At 47.5% G+C, this 14,757-nt stretch overlaps 5 protein-coding genes across 5 annotated transcripts; 3 read left to right on the forward strand and 2 right to left on the reverse strand.

Annotated features, from left to right (window-relative positions):
• Positions 1 to 24: 24 nt before the first annotated feature.
• On the forward strand, positions 25 to 2,916 carry N7516_004916 (secretory pathway Sec39 family protein; the record flags this gene model as incomplete). The annotated part of the gene is made up of 3 exons (XM_057217636.1): positions 25 to 1,552; positions 1,604 to 1,760; positions 1,815 to 2,916. 3 exons carry the CDS (start codon positions 25 to 27, stop codon positions 2,914 to 2,916), a joined length of 2,787 nt encoding a protein of 928 aa, XP_057079519.1.
• Positions 2,917 to 3,747: 831 nt separating this feature from the next.
• Positions 3,748 to 5,010, reverse strand: N7516_004917 (dual-specificity mitogen-activated protein kinase kinase; the record flags this gene model as incomplete). The annotated part of the gene is made up of 4 exons (XM_057217637.1): positions 3,748 to 3,877; positions 3,930 to 4,299; positions 4,355 to 4,646; positions 4,717 to 5,010. 4 exons carry the CDS (start codon positions 5,008 to 5,010, stop codon positions 3,748 to 3,750), a joined length of 1,086 nt encoding a protein of 361 aa, XP_057079520.1.
• A 101-nt stretch (positions 5,011 to 5,111) lies between these two features.
• On the reverse strand, positions 5,112 to 5,408 carry N7516_004918 (uncharacterized protein; the record flags this gene model as incomplete). The annotated part of the gene is made up of 1 exon (XM_057217638.1): positions 5,112 to 5,408. The coding sequence occupies one exon, from the start codon at positions 5,406 to 5,408 to the stop codon at positions 5,112 to 5,114; it is 297 nt and encodes a 98-aa protein (XP_057079521.1).
• Positions 5,409 to 10,228: 4,820 nt separating this feature from the next.
• Positions 10,229 to 10,900, forward strand: N7516_004919 (GPI anchored serine-rich protein; the record flags this gene model as incomplete). Its single annotated transcript, XM_057217639.1, has 1 exon — positions 10,229 to 10,900. The coding sequence occupies one exon, from the start codon at positions 10,229 to 10,231 to the stop codon at positions 10,898 to 10,900; it is 672 nt and encodes a 223-aa protein (XP_057079522.1).
• Positions 10,901 to 12,495: 1,595 nt separating this feature from the next.
• Positions 12,496 to 13,254, forward strand: N7516_004920 (uncharacterized protein; the record flags this gene model as incomplete). Its single annotated transcript, XM_057217640.1, has 1 exon — positions 12,496 to 13,254. One exon carries the CDS (start codon positions 12,496 to 12,498, stop codon positions 13,252 to 13,254), a length of 759 nt encoding a protein of 252 aa, XP_057079523.1.
• Between the last annotated feature and the right edge of the window lie 1,503 nt (positions 13,255 to 14,757).

The raw sequence follows: 14,757 nt of genomic DNA on the forward strand, positions 1-14,757 counted from the left end.
CTGCCTCGTCTCTTTAGCTTGACCATGGCTCTCGAAGAGCTGTCCGATGCGCATGCTATTATACTAGCTACACAACTCTGCGCAGGTGGCAGTGTGGCGGATTTGCCTATCCTACAGGCCCGGTTTCCCCATTGTTTCCCGTTGGAACGCCTCCTGCGCATCATCTTGACCTTTCTCCCAGAAAGCACGGAGCCCTCTCAGTACACCCCGGTGCTACAAGAGCTAGCAAATAGCTCCAATTCGCCATCTGACCGACCGATCAATACCTCTGCCGTGCAGGACTTGTCCGAATCACTTGCCAGAAAGCGCGTGCGGAAGCTTCATTTACGGCCACTGGAACGCCCTGACGAGGAAGACGAGATAGCTTCAGCAGATCCTTTGACCAAATTCCTTATTCACCGAGCACATCTGATCGACTCGGAAACAGCACTTCAGCCTCTTATCCTCGAGCTTATCATCCCGTTCTACGAGAACTCGCCAATCATTCGAACATGGCTGATATCGAGCCTATTACCATTGCTTCGACTGAACTACGAATTCTACGCCCATCACGACGAAACTATATCTCTTGAGATCCTGGAGTCTGTGGACGATCAAACCGCGGTCAACATTCTCCTGTCTTTGGTGAGCTCCGAAGAAAGCAACATGGACTTGGTCAACAACTTGAAGGGTCTGATCGGGCCTTGGCTCTATGGTGGTAATCGGTCAAAGCGACGAAGGCTTAATGAAGCAGCTCAGCAGAGTTCGGTTTCTCTCATTGAAGGCTCCGAGAAACCCCAAGCAACCGAATTGGCTGGATGGGAACACGTGAACGAATGGCTACTGTCTAGGAGTCTTGTCGACCGCGACAGCGTTGTGAGCGCCTATACCCACTGGGATGGACCATCAGATGTGGACTTGGGGGGATACGACAATGCTGGCACGAAATTATCCGAACAGCAGGCGAGAGATTTACAGGTTCGATACGGCCAGTCCGGTCTTGCTGTGGTGTATGCCCATGCAGATTCCTCGATGGCTGTACTGGAGGGCTCGTTCCAGGTTTTGACGAGGGTCGCGAAGCTCCTCGATCTTGAAGACAGCTTGTACCTCACTTCTGAGTTAGAACTGCCATCTGTGCATTATGATACCGAGCCAGTCTCCTCGACATCCCGCGCATCTCTATTGCAGAACGCCCTTTTGAGGCCGACGAATCCTCTTACAAAACCATCGCCCCCGTCGATCTCGTTTCTTAGCGCTTTACTTCTGTCCCTTCGTATACTGACCGAACTTGGTCATCTGGTTCCCTGTCGGGTTGCGGCAAACATGTGCCTTCACAGCACCGAGGAAATGCAATTGGCCGAACTCAAAAGCGTGGTGAATTCTACTGTGAAGCAACCGAATGTAAACCAAGACTGGTCTATGGTTCGACAACGATTGCTTTGGCTTCGAGATTGGCAGGAGGAACAGTCCGACAACGCCTGGGATGAACCTTCACCATACCATGGAATTTTCTGGCGGATCTCGCGTGATACAGTTGAAACGGAGATTTTGAAGGCCCTGCTGGCAGCTAAAGGTAATGTGACCCAAATTCATTCTTTGTTGTCAATACTGACGTTATTTCTAGAGTATCAATTGGCTATTGATATATACACCAACTCTAAAACAGCGCCACTTGATCATGTCCAAGTGGAAGCTGCGGTGCAAGAGGCCATATTCACAGCGTACGATAACGCAAGCAACGGAAATCGAACCCGGGGTGGAATGAAGAGAGCTTACGACATGTAAGTGGTGCTACTAAAAGAGGATACATGGACTCGTTACTGACAGTAATTTAGTCTACAATCGTTTGCCTTATACTTCCCAGAGTCTGTTCTATTCAAGCAGATCCATGCCCTCATCGCCGCAACACACGCACTCTCATACTATTCGCTGACCCTACAACACGGTGTTCCATTCCAGCCTGTTAGCATTCGTGTCCATCACGATCCCATCCTCTTGATTGAGAAAGTACTCGAGCAAAATCCAAAGAGCTACACCAAACTAGACGATCTTCTTTCCATTGGGCGAAACCTAGTAGCCGCAGGCGTTCCTACGCAGGCGACATCACACGAAGCCGAAGATGAGCCAACTCACCACAAACCCTCAAAGGAGCACGCCCTCCTCACAGCAGAACGCCGTATCACCTCCCTAGCAATTGCCTCCGCTCTATCCTCCAACGACTTCGGCACAGCCTACTCCTACATCCTAACCCGACTAACACCCCCTTCCCTCCTCTCAACCTCCTCCCCTCTCTTAAACACCACCTCCGTCCCCGACGACATCACCTGGCGCGCCGTCTACAACGCAGGCCGCTACCGCGCCACAACACCAACCCACCCACCGCCAACCCTCCAATCCCAAATCTCGCACCTCACCCAGCGAATGGAACTCCTCTCCCTTGCACTCGCCCTCGTGCCCTCTCCATACCCACTCCCGGAAATCCTCGGCGCCTGGCGTCGCTGCGACGAAGAACTAACCTCGTTGCGCGCGCGTGAACAGCAAGAAGAAGACCTCTGGGATAGAAAAGGCGACACAATGACCTCCGTCCCGGGCGGATTCGGGCCCTCGGATTCGGAGCGTGACGCCTTTGACACGGAGCAGCAGCGTGCTGCGCGTCGTGCGCGCGCTGCAATGCCGAACTCTCACCGTCACGAGGCGCCCATGGGTCTATTTGAGGTTGCTCGTGGTGCGGCTTTGGCGCTGCATAAGAATGCTTTCCCGTTGAGGGGCGCGGCTGATGGTTCGGCGCCGGTTGTTACTCAGGATAATGATCGGCCCCTGTCGCCGGATAGTGAGGGTCGTGTTAGGAAGAGGGATATGGTTAGCAATATGATGACTGGGGGTTTGGTTAGTGGGATCGGTTGGGTTCTTGGCGCTGATCCGGTGAGCAAGAAGTAGGAAAGGCGGGGGGTAATATGAGGTTGCGAGTAACTGGAGGTTGGAACACCTTGCAGTTGCTTCTGTGGTTGAAAAGGACGCGTATCGAAACCAGTGCTGTATGTAGCTTTTATGATAACAATGAGACATATTTTATTCTACTAGAATGTGGACGGTCTTAAATGGGCGAGTCCATACTTATATTCTTGTATTCATATACATATAACCAAAATCGAAGACAAGATGCAAATGATATTAAGTGCCTAAGTATGTCCTAAATGAAGTCTCCAAAGCATTGCAACACTCCCGCATCCAGTGCAAAGCGAGAAGTAGACCCAAAGTATAACCTTAAAGCAGACTAAGAAAGCGAGCTATACAAAAATAAAAAACGAAATACGGGGATGGAGGATATGTCCAGGCTCGAAATGTGACAGAAAATGACCAAAGCAAAATAAGAGAGACCAGTCCATCGGAAGGAGATGAGGGAAACGGTGAAAACCAGAAGGCGAAAAGGATCGAAGGGTATGCGACGCATGGAGAATGTCGGGCCATCAAGGATCGTAGGTGAAGTGTAGCCGATGAGATTCGTGTCGAAGGAAAAAAAAAAGGAAAAAGCATTTGCTGATGATAAGGGGGGTATGAGAGTAATGTCGAGCCCCGCGAGTTCCGGCCCGGGGGAGCCAGCGGAAAGCACAAAACGCAGATGGATACGAAGTAGAGTCGTGATAAACGGGGTTGAGTTGTTGACAGCCAGGTCAATCCTTGGGGTCCAGCCACTCATACTCAAAATAAATGCAGCAAAGCAGGAAAGCAGTAAAGCACCCTAAAAAGAAAGGGCCCTTGGGGATTTGTTTACTCTTTCCAATCCCACACCTGCCTTATAAAGTTCGTCATGTTGACCTTCTTGTTTCTCATATCCTGCACCCATGGATGTTCCAGCATCCGCCAGGGTGTCGCACGTCGAGGGGGTTCTTTTTCCAAGCTGGTGATCGAGTTAGTATAGAAAATGAAAGTTACAAAGACAATGTACATACCAGCATTCGATGAAATATTTGAAGTTGTCCGACCAGCGAATGCCATTTTGTGGCTCATCCTTCAATTTCGGGATTGGCTGGCGGACGATATAAGTTAGGAGATCTATTAGCCCTGCACGGGGTTGCATCTCAGTCCCATCAGCAGGGAAGGGGAATCGGTGCTGGGCGACTTCCAGCAAAGTCACACCGAGAGACCAAACGTCGGATGTAATGGTGTATGATTGACCAGTAATGCGCTCCGGGGCCATATAGTAGGAAGTGCCAATGAAAGTGTTGGCGTCGCCCTTGGTACCGAATTCACCGCTGACACCAAAGTCACAGAGTTTGACCTTGCCATCACGGCACAAGAGAATGTTCGATGGTTTGATGTCTAGAAAAGATTAGCCGCTTATGGTCAATATATATCGCGAGAGAATGGTTCGCACCTCGATGAATGATCTTTCGGCTGTGGAGATAGGTCAATCCATTCAAGACACCTTCTGCGACCTTGCCAAGGACTTTCTCTCCAGTGCGACCTCCAAGCTTTTTGACCTCTTTGTAGATGCTGTCCAGACTTCCACCTTCACAGAACTCCATGGCGATAGAGATGGTGCCAGTGGACTTGTCCATGTAAGCACCATAGTAACGACAGATGTGGTGCGAAGCGCAGTCTTTGTTGAAGTTAAGCTCTCGAACAATTTGTTTCTTGACATCCGGGTTGGGGTCTGTAGTAATGATCTAGGATGGGATGTTAGCTTCTATGGCCGAGAGCAGGTATGCAGAAGGTTGACCAGCCAAAGCGACGCACCTTCAATGCAAAAACGGTCTTTCCTTCCTTGAGTCGGCATCGGGTGACAGCTCCGCCGGCACCCTCTCCCAGACTTCCAAGTTCAACAATCATATTCTGTTCACTGGCCGCGTGCCAGCCTTCATCATCGAGATCATCCACATCGAGGGGTCGGCCCTTCTCTAGACACAATTTGTCCAGATCGGGGAGGAGACCGTTTACATTGTTTTCACGGTCTCCGTTCTCGCGATCTGAGTACACCGAACTAATGGCCGAAGACGGATCTGACGAGCCATCCGGTTGTCGGAGGCCCATGGCGAAATTAATCGTCGAGTATGAAGGGTTTGAAGAGGCTGGTCCGTTGGTCTGAATTTTTAGACTGGGTGCACCTCCTCCACCTCCTAGGCCATTTGTACTCAGTGGGGGCGGGGCTGGTCGACCGTTCGGCATGAGGGTTGGCTGGGATACATTCTGCTGAGCGCCCATAGGAGTTGCGAGATGCAGTCGTGGTGGTGCTGGTCGACCCGACGGACGAGGCTGAGGTTGGGGCTGGGTTTGGATTTGAGGTACTTGGGCGGGTGCGGGATTGCCATTGACGGGTTTAGCGCTAGGTGAGGGGGGATGCCTAACGTGAGCTTCGGGGCTCGTGGGCTGCCATTATTGTTGCGAGCGCCAGGAACCGGTGGACGAAGGAGAGGAACGGGTGATGACATGGCGAGATTGTTTTGCCTTTCACCAGGCAAGAACAACTCGTTCGGATCTGCAAGAGTAGCCACAGTGTCGACCTTGGATCAGTCCACCTTGGTAAGTCTGAGGGGGAAAGACGGATTGGAGTGAACGAAAAGTAAAGTGAATGGCAGAGCAGAATCAGAAATAGAAACAAAGACAAAAGAAGAGGCAGAAGCAGAAGTAGAAGTAGAAGTAGAAGAGATAAGGTAGAGCCCTGGAGAACAAACGAGTGGAGTTTGGAAGTTACCGAGAGATGCGGCAGGTGACCTGTTACTCCACCATATAAGAAATAGAGGATCCCTTCGTACTTTTTATAGAATATAAGTCAAATAATCGTCTACTTCAAACGTTTGTAGGACTAGAAAACTCTCTCGTCATAAGAGAATATTAATAGAGCGACACAGCCGACAAGAGAGGTGTCGGGCTGTGGTGGGGCCTCGATGTTTCAGAAAGCGCCTGAGCTGAAACACATGTCTATGATGTACTTTGTAGGATGTACAGAGTACAATTATTACAACATACAATATAGATGTCTTGATTTTTGTGTGAATTACTATGTTGATATCTACATGCATCTTCTACTTCTTATGAATTATCGGGGAAACAGAGAATTCTCTTGAGTACCATGGTTCATATTTCTCTCCCCTTTTTTTTGATTTTTATATCGGGTCTATATCTATGTACAACATACATACATATAAAATAATGTAACTACTAATGTACATACACGTGCTACAATGTCAACTAAAACTAAAACAAATTACTAGATCTCTACTCTCCTACTAGTATAACTGTCAAATTGTCAAATTGTCAAACGTTGTAACCTTACGTTGTTGCCTTGGAGCCGCAATTACTGGGCACACTTACAGGTAAACTGTGGCGTCGAGGCATCATTGCCAGCACATTCAAGCCTATCAAGGTCTCCCCCACCTAAAGACAACCTATCACAGGCTGTAGAGATCTTACCCGGCTGTCCAGCCTTACAGAAGTACCGACTTTTTGTTTTGTTTTGTTTTTTTTGCAATCTATCCAATGTGTTATATGATGCAATCTCCAGTTATATCCAGTTATACCATTGCGAGGCCAATATATCAAAAATCAAACCAAATTAACTACGTGTAGATATGTCATTGAGGGGTTATGAAAGGTGTGGCTTAGCCCCCCCCCTGTGGCCACGCAATGAGACCCGATGATGACATGGGCGGGCCCGGAAGCCCTACTTGATCCGCACCAGTAGCATTTCAGTGTCACTGGGTTTGTCCCGAAATCTGGGCGTTAACAAGATCGGCTACTATCGAAGCGTTTAGTTCCAAAGGCCGTGATTTAGATTATATGTAGACCTAATTCTTGCCGGTGCCTAGTTCCATAAGGTCAAGCTCAGTCGTACAACATCGTAGATAATTCCAGTGTGGATATCACAATTGAGTTAGTTCATTTGAGACAAGCGTTCGGTAACTAAACCTCGATCTAATTTTGGCCCCAATGAGCAGATACAACATTAGCTGTTAGATATACTACGTACTCTAGTGCAACCTAGACTCTCTACCCGCAGTGGAATAGTTGATCCTAAAGGATGTCTGACCTAGCTAATAGAGAAATAATACTAGAAAATTCTTGACAAAATCGGGTGCTTGTCTTCAAAAAGGTTGTTTATACTAATCATCCTGATAACCACAGTGACCAAAAGCAAAATGAGCCACGATCGAGATTCTCGCTGTTGGATGAAATGGGAGGCCCAGCCTCGGTGCTACAGACTTTCTAAACATGACCATACTGATCATAGAACTAATTAAATAAAGACCATAGTAATTCGCGATCCATGACCATTGAGAGAATTGCAACGCCACATTTGAAAGGCAGCGTGCAGAGTAGCTAGCTTTTCCGATCCTTTGAAAATAGTCTATGTTTCATATTATAACCATGAGCTTCCACGGGTGTTGTCTTCAATGTTGTATTACATGATACCATCAAGCCCATTGTGGTACGAAAAAAATTGTCCTTATGTTGTATGTGTGTATCTGGATTCCGTACATACTCTGTACGGAGTTTTTCAATAGATATAAACTCAACGAGTCTACTATTCTTCTCAGTGCCGCTCGCTTGTGTCATCGGCGCTAAAATAGTGACGCGTCGATGCTGATCGGTCGGGTTGGGTGACGGATAGGTGATCATTGATGGCGATCAAATGAAAACATGAAATCGGATTCTGCAGGGTGGACTAGGCGATGTGATGGAGTAGCAGATGATGAAAGTCCTGCATCAAAGCAGAATTGATGACTTGGGTGGGCGCAAAGGACATCATCCTACAACGTAGATCTGTTGGTATTATGTGAGGGGGAACAAGCCATATAGAATCTGTCATATCAAGTCCAAGTAATTGAGCAGTAGAAAGTTGACTTGGACGTCAATCACAAATTTCTCGGCTTGGCCGATGTGATATCCGTCTTGCTCATGGCGCCGCGCAATGGTTATGAAATGTCAAAGGATGTGAAGGGAGACTCCCAGAATGCGGTATTAGCGGTGAGTTGAGACAAAAGCCCCTTACCCTGGACATCAGAGACTCAGAGACAACTGAGATCAAATAGGCCAAGGATATCTATCCCACGCGATAGGCGAGGCTGAACTTCAGAAAAGTTCCAGGTCCACTCAAATCCTTATCCCACGAACACACCTATCCTTGATGGTAGGGCTCAACGTTGTGCTATATATATAAAATACGCTCCACCAATAATTTATATCCCACAAAGCTAATTGTAGCTAAACATAGTATCAAAGTTGAGTATGGGGTTGATAAGGGTACAGTTTTACCGTATAAAGTAGTATGTTGGAATAGAATAAAGGCCCGATCTATTGAAAAAGGGGCCATGAAGCGCAATAATTCAATAGCGGCATGTGGAGTTTCGGGGGCACCACGAGGCCCATGGACAATGCGAACAACCCCTATCATGGAGTCCGGACAACAAAAATTGGTCTAAAGTCAAAGGCGTTAACCGGGTTAAACGATCATTGGCTATGCAACACTGCCTAGGTACAACAATACCCTGACTCGCCCTGGCGGTCGAACCGCTTCGAAAGTCTGACCCAAGCTCTCGACTTAGGAACAGGATGAAGATCGACACGCTTTGATGCTGCAGGTTCCAATCACAGTGAACTACAACATACAAGTATGTTATGTATGTATAGTTAACTAGTTACGGATTATTTCAGTGTACACATTTCTTACAAGTACAACATAGTCACAAAACGGCAAAAAGTAAAATCGACTGTGCAGCTCGAGTGGCCGGTGTAACAGACTCGAAATTACAGCATATGCGCCATGTCAGGGTCACCCAATCACACAGCCAGGCCCTGATATTATTAGTTTCTCAAATTACGCTTGGGCATTGACTTCCATATTGCCTAGCCCAGGGGCACGAGATGCAAGCATGGTCAAGCACTATGGCTAGAACTAAAACAATGTGGTCTAGCCGTTACGGCGTGAAGCGAGACCTTCCCGTTGCGGGGGCAATTCAAAGTAACTCGAGTCGTGGCGTTGTTTTTCGGCTTTATCGGCTTACCTACGTAGTTTTACTAAAATTGGCCGGGTTTATAATATTACAGCGATTGCGCAATAGGGAGAGTAAGAAACGGCAACTCTTTTATGCCAGGAAACATGGTCAACATACAACATAGTTACGGAGTATAACATACAACAGTACAAAAAAAAGGTCTCGGACGGTGATATACTCGGTGTTCCGGAGGGCACAGTACAGCGCCACAAATTAGGATCCACAGAAATCAGGTATAATAATAGTCAAAAGGTACTAATGTGTAACGGCAATACATAGCATGGAGAAATAATACCGAGGATGTCTCGGGATTTATGCCGACAAAGAAATAGAAAGTTGTTTTGGGTCCCATGTTAGCCCCCATGTTAAGGTGAATGTCTTGAGAAAGAACCAATCCCACTTCACAAGTAAAGTTCACATCATCGTGGACTCGCCCTTACACAATACGTTCTCTTGGCGAAATAAATGGCGGGCTGTTCAGGGGTAAGTGGAGATGAGAATAGACCCACGGGGAAATGCTCACAACTGGGATGCCAGGAACGGGTAGTGGATCGGCGATGCGGTCTGAAACATCAAGATTAGGAAAAGAAAACAAAAAACACATCTGTATCTGAGAGAAGGAGATGGTATTGTAGAGTAATATTGCAGTTTGTAACTCTTGTTATGGGAGTATAGAGTATGTAGTTATGTACATCTACCAACATCCGATGGTTTAATATAGAAATTTGATACTCCGTCAGGGTTGTATGTGATCATCATCAGTTAACGCTAGAAATCATAGCGGGTCAAAATTACCAAATTCACCCAATGAAGACCCTAACATCGATCCAATCATAGAATTGAAATAATTAAATACATGAAGGCTGTGCGAGGATCAAGTTCTAAGTACATGGCAGGTTGCGGTGTGGGTTAGTGGTGGATTAAGTACCTAGTACCAACTTCGGTCTTTGTTCTTTTTTCCCCTTTTTTTAGGGCCAAAATGGATCCAAATGGATCAAAACAACCAGAAAGCAAGTGGCTGCTGATCTGTGACACTAATCTCCCCGTTCATACAAAGGCCCCCTACCTCCCCCGTGCTGTTTCTGTTTCTTTCTTCTCTCCAAGTACATTCTTCGTTGCAAAGCATCCAGTCATTCTCTCTCGACTTCGGTCTTCCACTCTTTAAAAAACCAACTCACTCTCTTTCGAAAGCTAAGCTTTTTATATATACCTTTTTGAACATCCCTTTTTACGGTTTTCGTACATAAACATTCAAAATGCGTTTCACTACTGCCACTATCGCCTTCTTCGCTGGCCTTGCCATTGCCGCCCCCGGTGCCGACCAGACCGTCTACGAGACCGATGAGGTGACCATCACCTCTTGCGCTCCTACCGTCACCGACTGCCCCGGCAACTCTGGTGCCGGCGTTGAGCCCACTGGCAGCACCACCCCCTCCAGCGTTCCCGCTGCTGTCACCAGCCCCGCTGGTGAGGCCCCCGAGACCGAGACCGCCCCCGTCTCCACTGAGACCCCTGCCTGGTCTTCCGAGACCCCTGCCTGGTCCTCCGTCCCCACCTGGGCCCCCAGTGTTCCCGCCCCTAGCGCCCCCTCCAGTGCCCCCAGCGGCCCTGCCCCCAGCGCTCCCGCTCCCAGCGCTCCCAGCGCCCCCGCCCCCGTGGTCTCCAACAGCGTGATTGCCGTCACCACCTGTGTGCCCACCGTCATCTACTCTACCGTGCCCGTTACCGCCAGCACCCCCGCTGGTAGCAACGTCCCCCACGGCCCCACCGGTGGTGTCCCCCACGTTCCCTCCAGCAGCAAGGGTGTTGCCTCCGGCACCGCTGCTGTCTCCCCCGCTACCTCTTCCCCTGCCTTCAACGGTGCCGGTGCTCTCAGCGGCTCCGTCGGCTTCGCCGGTGTCGCCGCCGTCGCTGCCTTCTTCCTGTAAATGACTTCTTCCGGGTTTTGATGCACTGCACCTAGTTGGATCCTATGGGTCTAACCCTGGCGTGGCTATTGTGTTGAACTGGAGTGGTTGATTAGAGGTGACGTGAGAAGAGGATTGTGTTACTTAGGGTTTCTGGTGATTTACTATTAACAATTGTTGCTTTCTGACTGGATATGACTATCCCTTTTTTGCTTTTTTGATATACATATATTTTTTTATTTCTTCTCGGGCTCTCCTGGATAGCTTCGGAGTTGTGCGAAGCTCGCTTGGTGGCTTGAGCACGACCTTAATGTAAACCATGACAGCTTTTCACATTCTCCCTCTCTCCAGCGCCCGTAGCCCATTTGGAATGTATCCTTACTTTTGCACCTTTATATCCACCTTTATAATTCCATAACTTGTTTTAGTACTTTCGTCATTTTGAAGGCTCCCAGACAAGTTCATCTCACTCCATATTATCATTGGCCAGTCTAGATAAAGTGCTTATTATTCAACCTCGAGTATTGCCTCTGCCAATGACTGCTATAGTGTCTCATTCTAGCCACAGCACCAATAACATTCATATTGGAAAATATCTCAGACATCTGAGAAGACTGGCGTACGGAAATAGACATAACAAGGCTGCATAAGCGGCCTATTCTAGTAGTACTATTACAGGCACACATGAGTATAAACGCTGTACATAATAAACAATTCGCAGACAAAAATAGAGAGAGCCCCACCATTCGTGCGTTGGGTGGCTGAATCGGAAGTCTGCTTGTTCATTGAGGATCGAGTTGGGCTCCCACCCTCGAATCAGGTGTCTTTTAGTGCTACTCGGACACTTCCAGTCAAGCAAAGGGAAGAAGAAAGGAATCAAAGCAGTGTTTGATACCCTCGATTATTCTCAGACCCCAACACATATCGGATCCGAGCCCTAAATACGGGGGTTTGGAACCACGACCCCTTCTAATTATTGCAATATGCGAAGTGCCTTGGCAGGCTTGGCCTTCGGACAGGCCCCATTTCTGCTAAATTCCAAAGACACACATTGGAAAGCCCAAACATATCTAGTAAGTTGAGATCATTGCAGTGAGAAAGAAAAAAATGTATAGCCCCTTGAGTGGATGGATGTATTTAGACCCCAAATTAGATTTCAAGCAACTAATCAATTTTGGGATTGTGGTGGGTTTTCTTTTGATATCCTTTGTTTTACCTGGTGGGACATCCATGACCATTGTCCTGAAAAGGAGCAGTACAATTTCGCAATCGGGCAATTGATTTTCAGTGATGACTTCGGGATGCCCGATGGATAAGAACAATGGATGAAAATCAGTGTTTTTTTAGCCCTAATAGCATCCTTTCCACTGTCGATAAATCTGCCTTGGATTTGCTCCTTCTTTGTGTATAACCTACACAATATGTTCTCCGGGGAGGAGTGGATATCCGCTCTAGAAGGGACCCTTTTATTCCAAGTTCTCTGTTCTATTCTGGCTTTGGATACGGGCCCTCGTGACGGTCCACTATTGAACTCTGCACAAAGCTCGTGTCTAAAGATAGTATATCAAGCCATATGATAAATGATCTACTTGTCAAAATCCCTATCCCATCGAACAATGCTTTCCTGTCTATCCCAGCGACGAGCTTCCGAACATCCCAAACCACGCTCCGACCTTGACTATCCTCTCATGGATCTCTCATCCCTCGAAGGCACACCCATGGTTAATCCAAACTTCATTGTTCTGCCAGATACGATTCCTCCTCGTATTCATACACAGTCGCGTGCTCCAATTCAACATTTACTCCCAAAGCCTCTGCCACCGAGACCTGCTTCAACGGATCCTATCTTGCCAACACAGCATTACAACAGACTGCAGGAATGGTCACCTAACTACTCTACAATCGATGGCAATATAAGGCGGGCTTCTGCCCGTAGACATACGAGCAATCCGCCAGACGAACTATCCCCCAACTGCGATCCGCAATATGAATACGAGATGTTCCCACGTATACAACACATCCCACATCCTCCCGTGCGACCACGGAGCTGTGTGCCCCTCACTTGGCTCGAAGATGAAAAGAAATGGATTGTTGGAGAGAGATATAGGCCCCGCACATATGATTCTCGGCCCCGAGATGATACAGCGTCTTGTCAATCACCAGTCTCGCCAATTTCGCCCATTTCAACAATTACACCATGGCAGGATGTGTTTCAATGTCTTGACCAGCACATCGACTACAATAATCGCCTTTGTCGGGAGAATCTTCTGAGACAGTCCCCGCCCCATGACGGACGTAGTTTAAGAGATGACCGGGTTTCCAACTGGGTTGGAACTGCTCGAAGGATGCATGAGAATCGGCGGAAATGGGCGTGATTGAGTGTTCTTGAGCGAAGTACCTCTTTGTTTGGTGTTTGGTGTTTGTTTAGCGTTATAAGCTTTATGATATGTCATGGGAATATATTGATTCGCGGCCTGGCTCGGGCATCTATGAATAGACATTGACTGATGCAATTTTGCCTTTCCCCTTTCTTTTGAAACAGTTTTTCGTAGATAACATTGACCACCGCTTATAGAGAAAGGGGCCGTAACATTTGTTCAGTTTGATCTTAGACTCTCAGACTTTTGTGTTGGTTGACTTCTCTCAATGGCTCAGAGGTTATTATGAATTCAAATTATGAAGCTGTAATTCATATATCCAGCGTGTATTGGGGAACTTTTGATGGCGGATCCCCGTCAGCCGTTAACAAGGTCGACTGTTATTGGTTCTTCTTAATATTGGCTTTTCGATGTTGGCGGAAATACGCTACCGGGAACGGAACAGGGGTCATCAATGGACCCATGGACCCTTCTCCACTATCAATTTGAGTGTCAAATTCATTTGGATCTGAGGGAGATTACCCTCAGTATTTCTCTATTAATGCCATAATGTAAACGATCTTCTATAATGTTAGTTGGAGTAGTCAAATCCGAAATGATTAACCGTGGGAATTCCATGAGGAGCTGGGGGTCATGTCAATGACAACATGGTAGCTTCAAGAGAGGGAATGGATACCTTAGTGAAATGGCCCTGGAGTTATCAAATGAATTTGTCATTCTGATATTATGATTCTCTCCCTACCCGTCCCTTTGATATGCTTCATAACTCTTTCTAAGCCTTTCCGTGCAATATGTTGTAGAGCTTCTCATAGTTACTTACTTTTCAGCACCTTTTTTTCATAAATCAGACTTATGTGATGACGTTGTAAGACCGGTGTTTCACATATGTTTCGCCTACAAGAGACATTTGTACTATGGATATCAGACGAGTCCTAATCGGGCCAAGACATTTGTACTCGATACGTTGTATAAGTATACCCCGGCACCTCCAGCACCTGGGCATGGAGAGCCGAGATGTAGCTGGATTGGTCCAGACAAGATTAGTGTGAGTAATATCCAAACGAAGAGCCTGATGCAGGGTTCCCCTCTCCGAGACGCCAGTCACATCGCTGCTGTATGTCTATCACCCGTCAGCATAAATTGTAGAAAACTAGCAAACTGCATATTGGATCCACTGCTCCACCGCGAGTAAACAGCCTCGCTAGCCACCCCTGCAGTTTCCGTTGAGGGGGTGATGGGGATTAAAAGACGAGAATAAGAAGATGGAAGATTCTCGAATCACTTCGACTTGTTTTCCCCCTCCCCCTCGCGGCTGGGTATGAATCCCGGTCAAGGAATGAGTGACTCTATTGCTCCAATTCTTTTGTGCGCTAACACAGACCAGCAGCTCTCCAGCCTCTGGATTATTTGCTAGCCAGTAGCAAAGATGGGACATATGATAGAGTAGAAAAAAAAATTATATATTATAAGAGGACGTGCCCGACGAATTTCTTCGGCCTA

Source organism: Penicillium verrucosum, assembly GCF_028828655.1.
Source record: "Penicillium verrucosum strain IBT 35672 chromosome Unknown utg000001l_segment0_segment0, whole genome shotgun sequence".
NCBI classification, from domain to species: Eukaryota; Fungi; Ascomycota; class Eurotiomycetes; order Eurotiales; family Aspergillaceae; genus Penicillium; species Penicillium verrucosum.